The sequence below is a fragment of the Sciurus carolinensis genome, chromosome 12 (genome assembly GCF_902686445.1).
Source record: "Sciurus carolinensis chromosome 12, mSciCar1.2, whole genome shotgun sequence".
NCBI classification, from domain to species: domain Eukaryota; kingdom Metazoa; phylum Chordata; class Mammalia; order Rodentia; family Sciuridae; genus Sciurus; species Sciurus carolinensis.
In genome coordinates this window covers 112,167,387-112,188,245 of record NC_062224.1, presented here as the reverse complement: position 1 = coordinate 112,188,245, position 20,859 = coordinate 112,167,387, and the positions used below count along the sequence as shown (strand labels likewise).

At 47.3% G+C, this 20,859-nt stretch overlaps 1 protein-coding gene across 3 annotated transcripts; it reads left to right on the top strand.

Moving 5' to 3' along the window:
- The first annotated feature begins 6,123 nt into the window (after positions 1 to 6,123).
- On the top strand, positions 6,124 to 19,422 carry Mettl13 (methyltransferase 13, eEF1A lysine and N-terminal methyltransferase). 3 transcript variants are annotated; one of them, XR_007104480.1, is made up of 9 exons: positions 6,124 to 6,550; positions 7,614 to 8,373; positions 9,650 to 9,849; positions 11,280 to 11,475; positions 12,836 to 13,003; positions 14,043 to 14,258; positions 15,692 to 15,824; positions 16,365 to 16,496; positions 18,959 to 19,096. XR_007104480.1 is itself a non-coding variant. In XM_047521807.1 (8 exons), the coding sequence occupies exons 1-8, from the start codon at positions 6,398 to 6,400 to the stop codon at positions 19,231 to 19,233; spliced, it is 1,632 nt and encodes a 543-aa protein (XP_047377763.1). In that variant the 5' UTR covers positions 6,124 to 6,397; the 3' UTR covers positions 19,234 to 19,422. The 3 variants fall into 3 exon arrangements, 2 of the variants coding, with proteins under 2 accessions (XP_047377763.1, XP_047377762.1); XM_047521807.1 differs by lacking the exon at positions 15,692 to 15,824 and having other exon boundaries at positions 7,614 to 7,913; positions 9,658 to 9,849; positions 18,959 to 19,422; XM_047521806.1 differs by lacking the exon at positions 15,692 to 15,824 and having other exon boundaries at positions 18,959 to 19,422.
- The last annotated feature ends 1,437 nt before the right edge of the window (positions 19,423 to 20,859 follow it).

The window sequence follows — 20,859 nt, the reverse complement described above, 5'->3', positions numbered from 1 at the left end:
AGTGATTTTAAATGATTAATTTTATGTTATGTGGATTATATCTCAATTTTAAAAACGCTATACTTTTGAAAAACCACTTTGGCTGTTGTGTGGTAAATGGATTGTGGTGGGCAAGACAGAAAGCAAAGGTCATTAGACATGATCCCACAGTCATGAATTTTGACCAAATTCACATACTGAGAAAGAAGCAGGTCTTTCTGATTCTACATACCATGTTCTTAACCTATGTGCTATAGGAATTTTGACCAAGGGACTCCTGTCCTGCCATTTATCTGCAGGACTATCCACAGAACATTTCTCTGTTGAGTCTTAGACCAGTAGAGCTGCAAGTTGGATGTAACTTCCTTACACAGGGAAAAACTTTTTCTACCATGTGTGACAGCAAGGAGGATAAAAATTGCTTTTCAAATATGAAATGCATTAAGGACGGTAAAAACTTTGGCACCATAATTTGAGATTCTTCTTATGAAAAGAACTTTCTTGAATCCCCATGGCAAGGAAACAGCTTTAGTTTTAGAGAAAGATCGCATATAACAACTTTACTGGACTAAAGGGAATTTTGTTCTCCTTGTTTCTTTGAGGATTCTGGATCTGAATGCTAAAATAAATGTGTTGGGTGGAGTACTTAAATGAATTTTATTTATGAAATTCTGTCTTAAAATTCATTCCCTTGGTGTCAGAAAAATATTTTGTTATGGGCTAAGGACAGAGATCATCCAAAAATATGGGACACATGAGATGGTCATGGTTGAGTGTGCTGAGAGCTAGAGTTTAAGAGAAAAACAAGTTGTTTTTCAAGTTTTCTTTCTCTGCAAAGGAACTTCATTTTAGAATAAAATTATGGAGAAAAATTTTAATTGTTCATCTAATAATCTTCCCCAGTAGTCAGGCTGCACGTGGGATCCAAAAGGAGGCCTTCTGAGCCCCTTCATGGAGGGGTCGAGTGTCCCGGGCCCAGGCCATCAACCTTGGTGTCATTTCCTCGTCTCCCCTGGCTTTCCCATTTTCAAAGTGGTGTTGCCCTCAGGCCCAAAGGCAACTTGCTGTGTATGATCTGTCCTTCACTTTCCTTCACCAGAGGGGATACAAGAATCTGCAGTCCACACACATGGAAACCAGCGCACCTTCAGATGTCGCCAGTGACCAGGAGACTCCTGGGAGTCGAATACAATGCCAGAGGTGGTTGTGACTGAATTCACTCAATCGGTCATCAATATAATTTCTCCATTTATTTTCAGTCAACTTGAGTTTTACCTCAGTGGTGTGTGCTCTTGTGTGCATGTGAAAATTATATATATGTGCACACATATACACACATAGACACACACACATTTAAGAAACTAGTATGTGGTCATCTCCTAGGATGATACTAACTTAACTAGTCTTTTATAAGACTGATATATTCTTCCAATCAAAGGGTCATATCTGCCAATGTAAAAATTAACACTGCAGCTCTGAATCTCCTTCCCATGAACTCAAAGTAATGTATGAGAAAAATTCTTATCAAATCACAAATGTGATGCAGACTAAAAAATTCTTATTACTGTTATTCCAATCTTAGTAATTCAATATAAGCTTGAGGATTACTTCTTAGTTCAACAATATCTCAAGAAAGTGTTGACACCCAGCTAATAAAAGGGTATAAAATTACCCCAGGTTGTTATGCCTGCCTTCTGTTATTCCAAGACACAGGAGACCATTCCTTTCTGAACTTTCCAAATGTGGAAAACAAACTATTTGCCAAGATTGCCAGGATGAAATAGTTTCCAGTATTATATGAGCCACTCCCTGTACACCAAGGAGAGCTTCCCTTTACCCAAATTTATTCCCACCCCTGAAGTATTTTCTGGTCTTGGACCATAACTTCAACTGGACGCCACTGGAGAATGTGAGAAGGGTATGAGCCCCAGGATAGGCATGCAGGGTGTGGAGGCTGGCTGCTCGCTCTGGCCCTGGGTTTCACTGGTACCATGACCTCTACATTCCTTTAAAGCAATAGTTCTACAGATTATGCCTTTTCTCTTTCCCTGGTTCTTTCTATACATAATTTCTCAAGTCATCTGGTGGCCAATGTGGGAACCATTTTGAGTCCCTTAGTCTTTTATTCCTTATATTCAATTCACCAAACACATCAATCCTTCCTAAGAACATGTCTTACACAATATCTTCTCAGTTATCATGACCCTGGATCTCTTGGCTTCTGGTGGTCTGATAGGATTAAGCTAAATGCCCAGAACAGAAGACCCTTTCAAAACCTGTCCTTTTAGAAATTCTGCTTTCCTACTATGAAGATTCCTCAGAAAATTGGACTGGAACCACCATTTGACCCAGTTATCCCACTCCTCAGTATATATCCAAAGGATTTAAAATCAGCATACTACAGTGACAAAGTCACATCAATGTTTATAGCAGCACAATGCACAATAGCTAAGCTATGGCACCAACCTAGATGCCCTTCAACAGATAAATGGATAAATAAAATGCACACACACACAATGGAGTATTACTCAGCCAAAAAGGATGACTTCATGACATTTGCCAGTATATGGATAGATCTGGAGACTATCATGCTAACAGAAATAAACGAATCCCCCCCAAATCAAAGGTCAAATATTTTCTTATATGTGGAAACTCACCCACAATAAGGGGAGAAATTCTGTGGAGTAGACAAAGGGGAATGAAGAGGAAGGAGGGGGATGAGAAAAGGAAGACAGTGGGAAGAATCTGACATAATTTTCCTATGTACCTACATGAATATACAGTCTCACCATCTTGCATATCCACAAGAAATTAAAAAAATAAACTATGGATAAATGGCAGGAAGATCAATAGAGGGAACGGAATGGGAAGGAGAGGTAATGGGGTCTGAACTAGAACAAGGTATATTCCTTGCCTTTATAAGTTATATCAAAATAAATTCTACTGTCACATATAACTAAAAAATAAAAACCAATAAAAAAACTCTGCTTTTCTCCCACTGTAAAATTCTTCCCTGACTATACATGTTGCTTTTCCCCCTTATGTTTATGTTCTATTAGTTTTCTATTGCTATTGTAATAGATCACCAAAAACTTTGTGCCATAAACAATGTAAATTTAATACCTTACAGTTCTGGAGGTCATTAAGTCTGAGAAGGGTCTCACTGGACAATCAAGGTGTCGGGGTGTGTTCCTTCTGGAGACTTATAGGAGAATCCATTTCCTTTCCTTTTCCGGCTTCCAGAGGCTGCCTGCTTTCCTTGATTCATGGGCTCCTTCCTCCCTTCTCAAAACCAGCAATGCCAGGCCAAGTCCTTTGCATGCTACCATCTCTCTGATTGTCCCTCTTCCACGTTAAAGGACACTTGTGATTATATTGGTCTCATTTGGAAAATGTAGGCTGCTTTCCTATTTTAATATCAGCTGATTAGCAACCTTAATTGCATGTAAACCTTAATTTCATTTTGCTATGTAACCTATTCACAGGTTCTGAGGATTAGAAATGGAGGAATATTCCACCTATCACATGTTCTCTTCCATCCTTTGCCCCCAAGATGGTGAACAGTGCTTTTAATTTCCTATTTCATATTTCACAGTTAATCTTAGCACAACCAACTAACTGAATGTTACCAAAACCATGTTTATGTTTTAATTAAGAAACACTAATCCACAAATTACATATCGAGGGGTCTGGATTTATATTTTTAGAAATAAACTCTATAGTGCTGAATGCTTTATCTGAACTCAGTCTGTATTTTAAATCATATAGATAAAGGCTCTGAGAATCCTAATAAAACAAAGCATTTTAACATCCAATTGGCTTATGGCAAGTCTACTAATGATAATTTATCCCTATCAATTGTATTTCATAACCTTGGAGAGAAATGTTTCAAATAAGTATTTGAAAAGACTAGTGCCAGAATCTAATGTTACTAATAAAATAATTATATATCTATTTATTTTTGGTGCATTACAATTACATATTATAGTGGGCTTGTTATGCATTTGTACATGCACACAATAGAAAAATAAAATTTGGTCAATTTTGTTCCCCAGTACCTCCCTCTAAAATATTTGTGTGAGTGATTTGTACAATTTTAGAAAACTTCTAGCAGTTTAAAGGGTTCTGTTTTCTACTTTCTTAAGCTCAAAGAAGGGAGGTAGGCACTGATGGAGAAAGGTAAGTTACCTTCTTGCTGTGAAACCTACTGCAAACAGAAATTATGTTTTTAGGGCATTACATACGGGGCCAAAGCCTGGGATGTGATAGAAATCACTTCTGTTGGGTGTGGTGGTACATGACTAGTGTCTTTTTCAATAACATGCCCTTAACAGGAAGGACAATGAAGACAAAAAGAAAAGCAGGAAAAGCAGCAACTCAAAGTTCTCTTGAGGTCACCAGAGGTGAGCTGCTTCTTGGTTCCTTAACTGTGCCATGCTGATTTTATTAGAGCAAGATCGGGTGTGCTGGGCTGGGGAGATAGCTCAGTTGGTAAACAGTTGGTAAAGTGCTTGCCTTACAAACACAGGGCCCTGGGTTCCATCCCCAGCACTGAAAAAAAAAAAAAAAAAAAAAAAAAAAAAATCAGGTGTGCAGGTTCCATCAAAGCACTCAGAGTACGGAATCTTTTTGTCTCTTCCTCAGGGAAGCTTTCTTCTGACCGTTCCCTAGATCAGGAGAGGTCTCAAAGGTCTCTGCCAGCATGGAATCTTACATTTCTCCTCGATGGCACGTGAACCCATTTCAGACTTTTTCTTGGTAAATGTTTACTGTGTCTTCCGTGTACCTGCATTGCTGCTTATCACTGCATCCACACCCTGAACTTCCTCCGCAGCCATATCAGACACTTCAAATATTTGTTGAATTGAAAGAAGCACTGGGGAGGCCATGGTCTCTGGTATTATGTAGCACTTCAAGCACAAGTGAGTGACAGGACCGAGTCTTCCTCTTTAGGAACTGCGCACAATGTAATGCTGAAGTCGCTCAAGTCTCCTTCCAGTGCTACTTGAGTGGAGAGGACACAACATGAACTCGGTGAGGGAGCGTGAAACCTTTTCTTTGATGCTACTTGTGGAGGGCTTTTAGGGTAACCTTTTAAAATTGTGAAGCTAGAACCATATCCATTTTGACTTATCCCTTAATTGTACTTTGAAACACTGCTTCTCAAAGTGTGGCCCAACGGCAGCTTGTTAGAAACAAACACCTGGATCTCACTTCCGACCCAGCGATCCGTTTTTAAAGAAGTCCTCCAGGTGATTCTGGTGCACACCTAAACTAAATTTAAGTCTGCACTTTAAAACCCACGTTAACTATTAGGAAAGTTTGCGCCCAGAGTGTTTGTGAAGCACGCAGACTACAGGGGCTCAATTCCAAGTGTATCTGCCCCCTCCATCAGTATATTCCTCCTCCGATTTTATTTTGCTGTGAAAGGCACAAGGACACACGTATTTAACCTTTTAAAAAGTCTTCTTTGTCAACAACGAACTTCCTCACATTGGCATAAAACGAACACGCAGAACACGTCCATCAAACACAACCAAGAGGCAAGAGTTAGCAGGAGATGGGCCACTCAAGGAGGCCGCGTCTCGTGTCCTGCGCTTTGGGGCGAGAACTGAGGCCGCTGTGAACAGCCAGCTGTTACTCTTTCCTCCTGGATGTCGCCTATTACACCCTGGGTAGAGAAGCCCTGTGTTACAGTGCAGAAAAAACACAGCCAGGCGCCATTTCGCGGCAAATGAGACCGAAATTATGCAAGTGCGGCGGAGAGGGCGGAGCAGAGGACGTGGCCAGGCCGCGCAGTCCTCGTCTGCTCCCCGGAACTTGGGGTTTCTCTCGGGGCTCTTCCTGCAGCACTCGGCCCCGCACAGACCACCGTCTGAGCGCGCGAGGAAGCCAGCTCTGCAGGACGCGGACCCGAGCGGTGACCTCGCGCCCCGCAGCGTCCGAACGCGATTGGCTGGCGCGGCCGCCCTTCCGCCCTGCCTGGCCCCTAGGTCCCGCCCCCTTCCTCCTCATTCCCAGAGAGTGCAAGGCGCCCGCGCCTCAGCCAATGGGGCGTCAGATTTGAAAAGCAGTGGCCAATGAGCTGCTGGGACGGTCCGGCAGCTGGCCAATCATGAGGCCTCGCACCCGGATGTGGTTGCTGGGTTCCGAGAGCTGCTGGGGGAAAGTGTGAGGGGCTCTGCACGTGGGCGGCGCCGAGCGCGCCGGGACAAGTGGCGTGTGTCGAGTTCGGCGTCTCGCGCGTGCTTTGCGGTGTAAGCGTCGGCCTTTTGGGTTTGGAGTCGGGGAAACAAATCATTGTGAGGGTTGGCGGTGGATAGGATTGCCACTGCAGAGTCCGGACCCGGCCTGGAGGGAAGCCCCTCAGATGGTTCCTCGCGGGGAGTAAGTGGTCTTCAGCTCGGGCAGCGGGAACATGAACCTCTTACCTAAAAGCTCCAAGGAGTTTGGCTCTGTTGACTATTGGGAGAAGTTCTTCCAGCAGCGAGGAAAGAAAGCTTTCGAGTGGTATGGAACCTACCTGGAACTATGCGGGGTGCTGCACAAATACATCAAGCCCAGGGAAAGGGTAAGGAGCGCGGCCTGCAGCCCTGTGTGTGCATTCGGGAAGGTGGGAACTAATGACAGCAGTCCTGCACTGGGCGGACAGGCGTGAAGGCCCTGCTTGGACCACACTTTCAGGATTCCGTGCATCATTCTAGCTAAAAGATAAACTTTTTTTTTTTAATGCAGAGCCTGGGTTTAGTCTCTTTAAGGTTCTCATTTAAAACACCTCCCACCCCAACGCATCCTTTAGTTAACAGTCCTTCTTGGAATAGTTTCTTTTAGTAGCCAGACACTGAGTGTGTGCCACGCTGTTTCTGCATCCCTGTGTAATAGGCTACGTGTGTGGCTTCACTGAGGTCTGCTTAAGAAGTAGTTGTCAGGTGCTCAGAGTTCTCCGCGCTGTACTCGGCCCTTAAACTACAAGAATTTAGGACACAAATCTTGCCCACATTCCGGCAGTGAAAAGTGATAGGTATAGTAATAGGTTTGGTAGAGATGGGGTTGTATTGGAGGTGGGGAAGAAGACTTAAATTTGTGGAGGAAGTTTACCTGGTAAGCCTTAGCGAGGTGCTGTTTTCCTACACATGCAGTCTTTTAGATCTCATTGTAAACTCAGGTGAATGGCCATGCACTTATTTTATGGACTAGGATGTCAGAGATCATGCATGTTCTAAGTGGTCACAAGAAGATTTGAACGAGACCTGTCTGGCTCCAAAACTTGTGCATTTCTCATTGAATCTTGCTTTGCCAGAGATGGTGACATTGGAGCAGAATTTGAAGGATGTGAGAAATTGCTTCATAGGGAGGCAATGATCTGTATTTAAGTTTGGCTGCAGAAAAATAACCAAATATCATGAGACGTAATCTCTGATGAGAGTAAGATTTGAATTTGCACAAAATGTAGATTATTGTTTGGTGAAGCCAAAGGCATGAATGAATGGAGAAAATATGTATAATGTTGCTCCCTCATGACCAGAGCATCTCTGCCTTCTGAAAACAAGTAACAGCCAGGTGACACTTGCTTCCTTGAGGTATCTGAAACACATTCCTTTGCCTTAATCACCGTTATCATGATTTCCCCCCAGGTGCTGGTAATTGGGTGTGGCAACTCAGAGTTAAGTGAGCAGCTGTATGATGTGGGCTATCAGGATATAGTGAACATCGACATAAGTGAGGCCGTCATCAAGCAAATGAAGGAACGCAATGCCAGCCGGCGGCCCCAGATGAGCTTCTTGAAGATGGACATGACACAGATGGAGTTTCCTGATGCCTCCTTTCAGGTGGTGTTGGACAAGGGCACCCTGGACGCTGTTCTGACAGATGAGGAGGAGAAGACCCTGCAGCAGGTGGACAGGATGCTGGCTGAGGTTGGCCGGGTCCTGCAGGTGGGCGGTCGCTACCTCTGCATCTCCCTGGCTCAGGCTCACATCCTGAAGAAAGCAGTGGGTCACTTCTCTCGGGAGGGGTGGATGGTGAGGGTGCACCAAGTGGCCAGCAGCCAGGACGAGGTGTTGGAAGCAGAGCCTCGGTTCTCCCTGCCTGTCTTTGCCTTCATCATGACCAAGTTCAGGCCAGTCCCTGGCTCTGCCCTTCAGATCTTTGAGCTGTGTGCTCAGGAGCAGGGCAAGCCTGTGCGGCTGGAGAGTGCCGAGCGGCTGGCCGAGGCGGTGCGGGAGCGGCAGCAGTATGCCTGGCTGTGCAGCCAGCTGCGCCGCAAGGCCGGGCTGGGGAGTGTGTCCCTGGACTTGTGCAGTGGGGACACGGGGGAGCCACGCTACACCCTGCACGTGGTGGACAGCCCCACTGTGAAACCATCGCGGGACAATCATTTTGCCATTTTCATCAGTGAGTTGGGATTGCTCCCTCTCTTCCCCTGGAGGGGCTGGCTCACAGGGGCTGGGGCTGGGGCTTTGGTGGATGGGTATGTCTTGACCTTTTTCTCTTAGAGGGTGGTATTTCCAGAGGGTTAGGCTAGTGGAGGCATGATAAAGGAGGAGTGATTGCTCTCTAGCAGTCTGCTTCAATGTGAGGCTTATTCCCTCCCATCTGATTGCAGAGGCTTGATGAAGTGCAAGGATGGGGTTGATAGGAGCAGAGAGAGTGGAGGTGAATTTAGACAGTTACTGGAGTGTGCAGTGAAGGAGCAACACTGGCCGATGACCCCAGCCGTGGGTTTCAGCTTTATAACTGGGGGCTGCTGGACCTGGGAAAGTCACTGTGCTTCTCTGCAGAATCCAGGAGGCAGTGCAAAGTCAGCTAAAATAATCAGCTCTGGAACCATGCTCTTTGGGTTCCAATTGTGGCTTAGTCACTGAACAAGTTACTTTTCTTTTTGTGCTTCAGTTTCCTCATCTGTTAAATGAAATTGTAACTCTGGTATAATTGTGAGAAGTGTAAAAGCTCTGAGAAATGGTACCTGGCACGTGATAATTACATCATAAATGATAACTGTTATCATCGAGAGGTGCAACGGATCCTGCATTTACTTTAATAAGACTCGAGATAAGGAAGTACTTTCGGAAAGTAGAAAAATCTAGACAAATACAAGGCATTATGGCCTTGCTGGATTGTTTCCTTACTACTGAGCCATTTTCCCAACCCTTCTATAACCTTGACTGTCCACCTGTGGGAGTAAGTAGTCCAGTGAATGTGAGTGTGGAGGCTAGGGCTAGATTGCCTGGGTCTGAGTCCCAGTTTTGTCATTTTTTTGGCCATTTGAACCCGAGCAAAGGATGTCACTTTTGTGCCGTGTTTTTCTTATTTGGAAAAATGAGAATAATAGTGCCACCTGCCCCTTGGCTGTGGTGAGGCACATCAGTTTGTGTTTGTAACTGTGTGGCATCGTGCCTGGCGTGCGGTGAGCATTGGTGTCACTGCTCTTTTCTTGCACTGGGTGCCTGCCTCCCTCCCCTTACAGATGTGCCCACGCTCTTATCCACCCCTGATCTTGCTTCATGACTGATGGGCTGCTTTGTCCTGGTGTTGGGCACCAGGGAGTTGTCGTGCCTCAGTGGGTCATAGGAAGGATGCTGTTTTGGGCAGGGGCTGGTGCTGGCACTCTGCCATGTGGATTGTTGGTTGTGGGGGTTGAAATCCCTGTAACCAAGTCCTTCTTTTCTAGTTCCCCAGGGTCGGGAGACTGAGTGGCTCTTTGGCATGGAGGAGGGCCGGAAGCAGCTGGCAGCCAGCGCAGGCTTCAGGAGGCTGATCACAGTGGCTCTTCATCGAGGTCAGCAGTACGATGGCATGGACAGTGTTCAGGCTGAGCTGTCCACCAGAGTCATGGAGCTGGCCCCGGCCGGGATGCCTCCCCAGCAGCAGGTACCGAAGCTTTGGCAGCAGCTTTCACTGGTCTCTCTAGTCATATTAGCAGCCAAGGAGGCAGTGGGAGCCTTAAGGAGCCTTGGAAGGAGCCAGGACTAGAGTCTGTGACCCCATTCTGATCTTAAGAGTTAAATGGACAGAAACACACTTTCCCTTGCTCCAGGCAGAGGGGAGGGTGAGCAGTTGCCCTGCCTAGAACCACAGTAGCCTGAGAGGGGCCTGCACTCCACAGAGGGGCTGGAAAGAAGTGCTCTTCTGTTTGCAGCCCAGCTTTACAGCAGATTGCTTTGGCTATATGTTTCCTTGTTCCCACTTCTGAGAACTTCTTTGTCCATTTTGCTTCTTGTTACTATCATGATCTGAGGGTGCAAGAAAGAAAGGGCCAAAGCAGCTTAACCTAATTTTCAGGATATGAGCATTGGCTGGTCTGGTGTTTGTCTGGGAAATAAACAAAAATCAGTCTTGTGCCTTCCTGGTCACCGTGAGTAACTGATGGGTGACTTTATCATGAGAACTTGTGTCCTTCTTGATAGATGGGAAAGCCATGGTACTTGGAGGCCTGGTGCAATGGTAACAGATCTAGAAAAGCAAATCCCAGGTCCTAGGATCCAGCCTGTGGGCCTGCCACTGGCCAACTCAGACTGGTTTCCATCAGACTGATTCAGGGAGGCCCAGATCCTCTGGGAGTTTCACCTGTGACCTTTTGTCACCAGTGCTGGAGTCTGAAAGGTCAGGAATTCCTAGTGATTGTTAAATACTCCAACAGGTTTTTTAAAAAGAATAGATGAAAAGATGGTGGAGGAGGGGAACAGGTTGAGAGAAAATGTATTTTTCTCTTAAGGTTTAGAAAAGTGGGGCAGGAAGATGAGACTAACTCGGGGAAGGGAGAAATATCTTCAAATTTAGAATGATTGTTTCCTTCTTGGATTTTGTTGTTTTTATTCTTCTCCAGATTCCTTCTTAAACCTATAGCCTCTTTCTGGGACTTTAGGGATGTAGCTTAGTGGTAAAGCGCATGCCTAGTATGTGTGAAGTCCTGGGTTCAATCTCCAGTACTGCATTTAAAAAAAAAAAAAAAAATCACAAAATAACTACAGCCCCTTCCTAAGGGTTCCTGGTAGCTTTCATTACCCTGGACTATGGAGGGTTCTTTTAGGGTTACTGATGAGAAATTATGATATTTTTCTTGGAAAAAACCAACTGCATCACAATAGTGGTATCAGAGATCTTACGTGTTCAGTTGATTTTCAAAAGGTGAATTAGATCTCTTGAGGTCTGTGAAAAGGCTCCCCAAAGTACTTTAGCTGCATGGCAATCTTGGGAGTTGTTGCTGGCCAGAACCTTGATATGCGGATTCCTCACATTCACACATGGGAGGGATTCTCACGTCTCATGTGTCTTGACCACCTCTCTGGCTGTACCTTCAGGTGCCCTTCCTGTCTGTAGGTGGGGATATCGGGGTCCGGACTGTTCAGCACCAGGACCGCAGCCCCTTGAGCGGCGACTATGTCATCGAGGACGTGCAAGGGGATGACAGGCGGTACTTTCGGCGACTGATCTTCCTCAGCAACAGGAATGTGGTGCAGTCTGAAGCCAGGTTGCTGAAGGAGGTGTCTCACCGAGGTGAGGTGTCATGGACATGGTGGTGGGACCCGGGTGGGCATGGCATGGACTCTTACTGTGGGGTGGTCTGAAGGACCTGGGAACTTGGTGAGATATAGGACAGCCTGGGTACCTGTGACCAGAGGCACATGGCTCTGCAGGCTGTCCTGTCCTACCTGGTGGCTCACAAGGTGCTGGTAGGGATAGGTAGGACAGAGGTGTTTATTTTGTTCTTGAGCAAAGCCTGGCTCTGAAGTGGTGAGCAGGGGTGGGGAAGCAAAATAAACGTGATGATTGCTTCAGTGCCTTGGTTTAAAGGGCATCAGTTGTGCCAGTGGCCGCATGTGTCTGTCTGTTATCTCAGTAGAACTCCTTGAGGTGAGCCAGAAACCTGGAGGTTGCAGGTGAGCCCGCCCTCCATAGTGTGACCCCAGCATGTGCGCCAGAGGGCTTTAGAGTTCACTGGTGCCTCAGAAGCCATTGAGCCTAGCGCTGTTCAGTAGAATGGGATGTGATGAAGGAAGTGCTTACCGCTGAGTTCCCAGAGCGGAGGCCACTAGCTGTAAATGGCTGCTGAGCATGCAGGTGGCTGGTGTGACACGGGGTGACAACTTTAATCTTGGTTAATTTGCATTTAAAGTGGCCACAGATAGTGTGGCTACAGTGTGGAGCAGAGTGATCTGGACCTCCTCTCCTGCCCCTACCTGGGCTCCCAAATCCTGTGCAGATGCACTTACTGATGGGGTCAGTGGTTTGTTTTGCCTGTTTCCTTTGCTGGGTATGTATGTTTGTAGTTTTGTGAACAAAATCAAACGTGTAGGGTAAAAGGTGAATGCTCCTGCCCTCCCTGCTCTGGGACAGCTTCTTTCTGAGTCCCAGATGTTCAGGTAGGATCCTCAGCCACTCCCTTTGCTTGACAGACTGTCCTCACAGCAGAGCATCTGGAAGAGGGTGGCGAGCGAACACAAGCTCTTGAGGCCGTGGATTTTCCCTGGTCAAGTACCCTCAGAATGGCTTCTTTAGGGTCCCCCTGGCCAAGTGCATGTTTGTTGGCCTCCTGCCTCTCATTTGGTCACCCTTGCTACTTTCCAATGCCCTGGGGCTTAGTGGTGTGTGTTGAATGTTAAAATAACCATCTTTCAGTTTGGGGGAGGGATGCCCGCATTCGTAGTTCTCCAATTTCTGTGATTTAAATGCTCTGTCAGTGGCCAATTTCAGACTATCTGTATGGAATCAACCAGTTTGCACGATTCTTACATATTTGGCAGTTGACTCTCCAGTCTGTTCAAGCCAGCTGCCGCACACTGCTGCCGGGATCCCTTGCTTTCCGAGGACTAGTGGAAGAAGCATAGAACTTCATTAATCCAAATCTCTCACTTAGCCCAGAAGAAACGGAAAAAGGACAAGAAGAAGCAGCGGCCTGCTGATACTCCTGAGGACCTCCCTCCAGCCCCAGGGCAGTCCATCGACAAGAGTTACCTCTGTTGTGAACACCATAAAGCCATGATCGCCGGCCTTGCCCTGCTGAGAAACCCTGAGCTGCTCCTAGGTGAGCGGTGGTACTGAGTTTACTCAAGCTGGTGAGCTGCCGTGTTGCTCAGGACCATGGTTACATGGCACGTGCGTTCACGTCTGTCTTCATCCCTGCTATCTTCTGCGTTGATGAGCATCCAGCTAGCTGTGCCTCAGACTCAGCTTGTAATGATACAGTGTAGTCCACATTTTGTTTTCTTCTGATCATTTGCTTTTAAAATTAGTAAAACATTCAGTGAGGTATGTATCACAGATTTAAGTTGTTCAGCTTGAACATATCCTTGTGTATATACCCATGTAACTAGATAGCACATCACAGTGCAGTGATGGCCTTATCACTAATAACCAGTTGGGATTTGGCCACCTTGGCAAACACGTCGTGTTTCTTTCTACCTCTGTGACCCATCTCTATCCCAGGCCCCCGAGCATTCCTTATTGAAGCACCCTATTTTTGGCCCTTGTTGATGTTAACATGTGTCCCTAGAATTGTAGTTCTTAGAATTAATTCCAGAGTCTGTCTCCTTTTAGTGATTCTTTTGTTTCTTGTCTTCCCTCCTCCTCCCAGTTTCTCTACCTAGGGTCAGGATTTGGGCCTTTGTTGGCCTGGGAACTGGGGTAGGTCACCCTCGTTTGGTTGGGATACCTGAGAAGGCAATTATAATGGCCTTTCAATCAGGAGCCAGGTGAGGGGCGTGGTGCCTGTGCTGCCTTAGGATCATGAATAAGATCGTGTGGCCAGTGTCCCACCATTTCCTGGGATGTAGGGTGCATCCTCTGATGGGACTCTAGATACTGCCAGCTGAGCACTTAGGGATCTTTAAGGGACTATAATAGCATCACACTGGTTCTTCTATATCTAGTGCAATGAAGTTAAAGTTGAGTTTTTGAATATCTGTTGGCTCCTGAATCCCTGGGATGAGACAGGGAGGCCAGGTCTTTGAATCTTGGATCCCTAGGCAGATCCAACAGTCTGACTTCCCCTTTTGTCTTCCCTGAGCTGGTTCAAAACTTCACAATGAGCAGAGGACAAACGATGCTCTCTTCTTTGATTACAGAGACTCCACTGGCGCTACTGGTGGTAGGCCTGGGTGGGGGCAGCCTCCCCCTGTTTGTCCATGATCACTTCCCGAAGTCCCGCGTCGACGCTGTGGAGATTGACCCCTCCATGTTAGAAGTGGCCACCCGGTGGTTTGGCTTTGCCCAGAGTGAACGGATGAAGGTGCACATCGCTGACGGCCTGGACTACATCAGCAGCCTGGCGGGAGGAGAAGGTGCTGCCCGGGGAGCCTTGGGAGGGCACAGGGAAGGTGGCCCCAGGTGCCAGCCCGCGGCCGCTAGGGTTCCTCTCTGCTGGTGGCATCAGCCGTGCTCCAGCTTTCCTGGTTTATTTGTCGGTTCTGTGAATTGAAGTGCCAGCTGTGTCCTCAGTGTGGTGCTCGGGTTGGGCCTGGCAGCAAGACAGACGGACCGTTTCTACTCTTGGGCATTAACAGACCAGTTGGCCTCCTCTGACCCTGTGACCTTGCCTCTGCCTCACCAGTCCAAGAAGCTGGTTGAAGAAAAAGGGAAGAAAAGATCGGGCGTGTTTTGGAGGGGTTTCATATAAACCCTGCAGCTGGAGGCAGTCAGAAAGAAAGGGAAGAGTACTAATGAGGTCAGGCCCAGGGACATTGGTCAGTGTCTTCTGGTTGTCACACAGTGGGGGCTGTTGGTGCTACTGGCACCTTGTGGGTAGAGGCCAAAGATGCTGCTGAACGTTCCGCTTTGCATAAGCCAACCACTGATGATGAAGAATTATCCTGTCAAAATGTCCACAGTGCCAAGGCTGAGAAATTCTGATGCAGGTGTCACTTAGCGGGAATTTGATAGCCCTCCTGCTACTGTGATTAAGATTCCATTTTGGTGCAATAATTTGCACCCTAGACTTAGGGTGAAAGTCATACTAATTTTATTCAGGATGCTGGAGACAGTAGCTCCCTTTTCTGAGGAGTTCAGGTTGCCTTTCCCTGGTCTGCTTATTCTCTGGCAGATACTCTGGTTCTTCCTGGATTGGAATGTTTTCTGGGAAGGGTATGGAAGCCTGGAGGGAGTATTTTGGAACTGGGATGTACAAGTGACATCTTGATTTTAATTGCGAACTGAACCTAGCCATAACAGCTTTACCGGTTCCCTCACTAAGGTCAGTTTGTGGGCCAGCCAAGGTGGCTAATGCAGTGAAACCTTTACCACAGGGCCAGTAGATGCTCAGTCCGCAAGGGTGCTGCTGTTGTCTATGAATCAGTTCAGAACAGTCCTTTAGTCATTTCCTTTAGTCACTACAACTTTTCAAATTATTGGGTGGTTTGAGGCGGCAACCTTTTCCTTAGACTTTGCTAAGCCAAGAATGTTTTCTTGGGAAGAAACCAAAATCGGGGCTGGTAGTGTAGCTCAGTAGCAGAGTGCTTGCCTTGCATGTGTGAGGCAAGACAAAAGACAAGAAAACAGTCAGTCTCTGCTGTGAGTACTGATAGGCACACGGTGCTCCTAAGCAAATAGCTGCTAATTACTGCAAGACTGCTAGTGCAGTCTGAGAATTTCCTGGAAGCACACCAGAGGCATTGCCGGCCTTCTCTGTGTAAAAACGACTTAGCACTGTGGGAAGCAGCAGACCATTCATCATCAGTTCTTCCTCTCATTTAGTCAAATCATCTCTTTCTTGAGCCAGCTCGTGTCCAAGTAACCAGAAAAGATAAACTCAAATGTTGGGAACATTTTCTCCTGCAAGAGAACTCCTGCTGTTTCCAGAATTCGTCAGCTGCAGTTTGCAGGTTGGCAACCTGCTCAGCTGCTTTGTCTAGGTCAGTGCTTCTCAGCTCTGACTGCCTTCAGAATTACCTGGGGACTGGCGGGAAACTGGAGGCCTCCCGCCTCCATCTACTTCCTGCCAGGTGGGGTTTTGACTCAGCTGGCTGGGAGCGAGGCCCACCTTCTCCTGAGTATCAGCAGCTTCCCAGGGAGTGCTCCTAACCAAGTAGTCTTCATGCTGGAGCAGGCCTGCTCCTTGAGTACTCCTGACCAAGTAGTCTTCACGCTGGAGCAGGCCTGCTCCATGAGTGCTCCTGACCAAGTAGTCTTCACGCTGGAGCAGGCCTGCTCCATGAGTGCTCCTGACCAAGTAGTCTTCACGCTGGAGCAGGCCTGCTCCATGTGTGCGCCTCTGGGAGGTACTTCAGGTGGGGAGGTTAAACTCTGCTGAAAAGATGGTGGCATCCGTGCCCTTGGCAGGCAGACCACATCCTCGTGTCATCCCCGCTTGGCCAGCCAGCTCTTGGCACCTCTCATGGCAGGTGCGATGTTGTTTCCAGCAAAGCCAACGGCTCGTTTGCTTCTCTCCTCAGCGCCGCCCCTCTACGACATCATCATGTTCGATGTGGACAGTAAGGACCCAACGCTGGGAATGAGTTGTCCACCGCCAACGTTTGTGGACCAGCCTTTTCTGCAGAAGGTCAGAAACATCCTGACTCATGAAGGTAGGAGAATTAAATGCAGTTTCCTTGAATTGAATACACCATTTGCCAGCACTGAACACATTTTCAGCACCTCGGAAGTCCGCCTGTTACCTGCTTTCAGTAACTTGTTTGTCCTCCAAAGGTAACCACGACACTAACTCTGTCCCCTTAGCTTGCCCTGCTGGGTTTTGTTCTTTATGTAGTTGGAGTCGCGTAATAATCTTTGTCTGCTTGCTTTCTCTCCACGTCTTTGTGAGATTTAGCCACAGTGTTGTTTACACTGTTCATTTTTATTGCCTTTGGTATCATGTGAATATGCCGTGATTCATTTCTCCATGACTGTTGCTGGTTTGGGGCGCCTCCTGTTGGGGGGTATTACAAATAGTGCTGCCATTGACATTCTATCATATGCTGCTTGATGAAATACGTTTGTAGGCCCCTTGGGTATACAGAGAGCTGTAACTGCTACATTGTGATCCATGGATGTCTGGCTTTCGTGGATCCCACCACACATTCTGTTTTGTTTTGTTTTCCACATTTTTTATTGGTGCATTTTAGTTGTAAGTGAAGATGGGATTTGTTGCTACATATTCATGTATGCACACAATGTAACAGTGTAATTTGGCCAGTATTGCTCCCCAGCACTTCCCCTGTCCCTCCCCTCTTCCCACCCCGGGTCATTTTCCTCTGCTGTGAGATTTCACCCCTACCCCCACCCCCATGTTTCTTTCCTTTTTCCTCTCTAGCTTCCACATACAAAAGAAAACATGCAACCCTTGGCCTTCTGAGTTTGGCTTGTTTCACTTAACATAATGTTCTCAAGTTCCATCTGTTTCCCTGCAGATGACATCATTTTTCTTTATGACTGAATAAAGCTCCATTGTGTATGTATACCACATTTTCTTTATGCATTCATCTGTTGATGGATACCGCGGCTGGTTCTGTTATGAATTGAGATCTATAAACATAGATCTGCATGTATCACTGTAGTAAGATGAGTAATTCTTCAGGGTGGGTAAATACCGAGAGGTGGTACAGCTGAGGCATGTTCAATGCCTAGTCTTTTGAGAAACCCTCATACTGATTTCCATAGTGGTTGTACTAACTTACAGTCCCATCAACAGTGTAGAAGTGTTCCTTTTTCTCTACATCCTCTCCAGCATTTATTATTATTTGTATTCGTGATGACTGCCATTTTGACTGGTGTGAAATGAAATCTCAGTGTAGTTTTGATTTGCATTTCCCTAATTGGTAATGATGTTGGACATTTTTTCATATTTTTTTGGCCATTTGTATTTCTTTTTTTGAGCAGTGTCTTTATTTGCCCATTTATTAATTGGGTTATTTGATTTTTTACTGGTTTTTTTTTTTTTCTTTGAGTTCTTTATATATTCTGGATATTAGTCCTCTGTCAAAAGAGTAGCAAAGATTTTTCTCTCATTCTGTAGGTCCTCTCTTCACATTCCTAATTGTTTGCTGTACAGAAACCTTTTATTTGATGCCACCCACTCACTAACTCTTGACGTTATTTCCTGAGCTCTGGGTGGTCCGAGTCAGAAAGTCATTGCCTTTCCCTAAAAGCTGGAGTGTCGACCCTGTGTTTTCTTTTAGGGGTTGCATGGTTTCTGGTCTAATTCTGAGGTCTCTGTCCCTTCTGAGTGGATTTTTGTGTGGGTGAGAGGTAGTGGTCTAGTTCATTCTTCTACATGTGCATGACCAGTTCTCCCAGCACCATTTGTGAAAAGGCTGACTTTTCTCCTGTGCGTGGCACGTTCAGGATCAGATGGCTGCAGACGTGCTACCTCACAGTCTTCCCTGTGTTGTGGAGTTTCATACTCCCTCTGGCATGAAGGCCTTGGCTACGCCTGGATGCTTCTCTTACGCCTGGGCTTGGCATTGTGCCATTTACTCTCCATAGCAGCCCCTGTCAGTTGAGGAAACTGAGGTTGAAAGACTTTACTAAGGTGACAGTAACAGTGGGGCACCAGCCCAGGTCCTTGTCACTTGAAAGCCCGTAGGTGTTCTGCTTTGGACTAAGGTTCTCTGGCTAAGTGGGTTGATTTAGAACCTTAATTGTCAGGATCTTGGCCTTCTTGTTGGTTAATAACTGATGGAGATATCGAGGACATAACGTCCCTGAGGCGTGGTGAAGCTTTCTTTCTTGGGGATATCAATCACTTCTTTCTTAAAACAGTTCTTTGAGAAACTGAGGCATGGCAGATGGTAATGTGTAGCCCCAGAGAAGAACCAGAAGTGAGCTGCCACCTCCGTGATTCCCACGCCCCTGCTTTTCTCTGTGCCTGGGTGTGTGTCCTCTGCAAGTTCGCTGCTGTCCTCTGTGTTCCTGAGTCCCTGGGCCTCCCTGGAACAGAGCTTGGCCCTCTCCTGGAGCTGGCCCTTGTGTCCCGCATGCCTCCTGATCTGTGCCACTCTGCCCTTCGCTTCCCCTCTTCAGGTGTCTCTTCCACCTCCTCTTCCTTCAGGTGTCTTCATCCTCAACCTCGTGTGCAGAGACGCGGCGCTGAAGGACTCCGTGCTGGCTGGGCTGAAGGCGGTGTTCCCTGTGCTGTATGTCAGGCGGATCGAGGGAGAAGTGAATGAGATCCTGTTCTGTCGGCTGCATGCTGGGCAGAAACTTGCCACACCAGAGCTCCTGGAAAAGGCTCAGGCCTTGGAGCGGACCCTGAGGAAGCCTGGGCGGGGCTGGGACGACAGCTACGTCCTGTCAGATATGCTCAAGACGGTGAAGATTGTGTGACGCCGCTGCCAGGCAGTCCTTAGGCTTCCTGTCCCGATGGCCTGGGACTCGCAACCTGCCAGGGTTGAAGAAACGCAGTGCACGGTATTTTCAAGCCTTGTGCTTTTCTTGGTTTTACTCTCAGCTACGTGCAGCCCAGCTTGGTGAGGTTGCCTGAAGATCTGGAAAATAAAGGCCTTCCCATCTGTTCTCCTCATTGTCGCTGGGCTCCATCTGTTCCCACACGTGTCCTGTGCAGGGCTCCTTGGAGCTGCTTGCACACACTGTGCATGCTGAGGGGCCTGGGCCCTGCCCTGTGGTGACGGCCATCACCGAGGGGCCTGGGCCTTGCCCCGTGTGATTTTCCTCACCTCTGATGGTCATCACAACCGCTGGAGTGGTTGCTTGCTTTGCCCTCTGTCGGCTCTGCAGGAGTGATCTCAAGTGGGACAGCAGAACACTGAGCAGTAGGGACTCTGTGGACCTGAGACAAATCGGAGCGCATCTGCCGTCTCCCTGCAGATGGGGCTATTGCTAAAGTTGTCCCAGAGTTTAGGAATCTGCTTATCTGCTCCACTGTTTAAAAGCTCTCCTTGAGTGTCCTGACCTTGTTGCTGAAGCCGTGCTTCCTCTGCTCTCAGTGGAGGGCGTGTGTCAGAGACCCAGCACCTGGTATTTAGGGCAGTATTTACTGAGTGACAGCTACATGCCAGAACCTTGTAAAGAGCTGTAGTGGAAGTAGATGTTTAAGAACAGCCAGAAAACATGGTCAGTCGTGAAAGTCGGTGTGTTCCAGGCACTCTTCTCAGTAGTTCACAGATACCATCTCACGCAATCTGAGATAAAGGATACCTCAACCCAAGGTGCATCTAGACCAAATCACTTGAGCCAGAAGCATCGGTCTGATGTAGTATGTACTGTTATACCAGCTGTTCCAATATTGGCTTGAATTTCATCTCCTAATTATCCCAGGGCTCATTTAATGAGTAGTGCCTTGTAGACATTGTCACCACCCACCGCCCACGCGGTCCTTAAAATGGACTCCAGGCTCTTGAGGTGAGGCATGTTTCGATGCTAGCTTGTCTTCACAACCAGTTAAGGGGTGAGAGTGCAGAGTAGTGTGCTGAGGTCTCTTTTAGAAATAGGTGGTGCTCTTTGGGGAGGGGTCTCCCTCTGGCACCATGTAGGGGAAGGTTTCCTTTTTGTCATGTTCCAGCACCCCAAAGGCTGCAGCTTGGCGAGGCGTCCATCACTTCCTAATCGCTAAGGTCATGCTACGCTGGGCTCGGTTCTGGCCCAGGCTGCAGGTCAGGACCTGATCTGCCTTTCTGTGGTCAGATCACCCTCTGGGGCTGTGCAGTCTGGAGCAGTCTTGCGGGCACAGCCAAGCTAGGGAATTTACCAGAATGAAAAGCAGTTCTCCAGAATCTTAGGAGGCACTAGTGACCCGAGAAATGTGGCCACAGGTGTCCATTCCACAATCCCAGCAACTGTGAATGTATTACCTCCCTCAATGTAGCAGATGGTTTTGATGCTACTCATCAGCTGCCTTCGATATAGAGTATCCTGGGCTGCTGGGGTGGGCAGTCTTTAAATACGGAGGAGGGCAGCAGAGGCCTCAGTGCAGCAGCGTGGTGAAGACCCTGT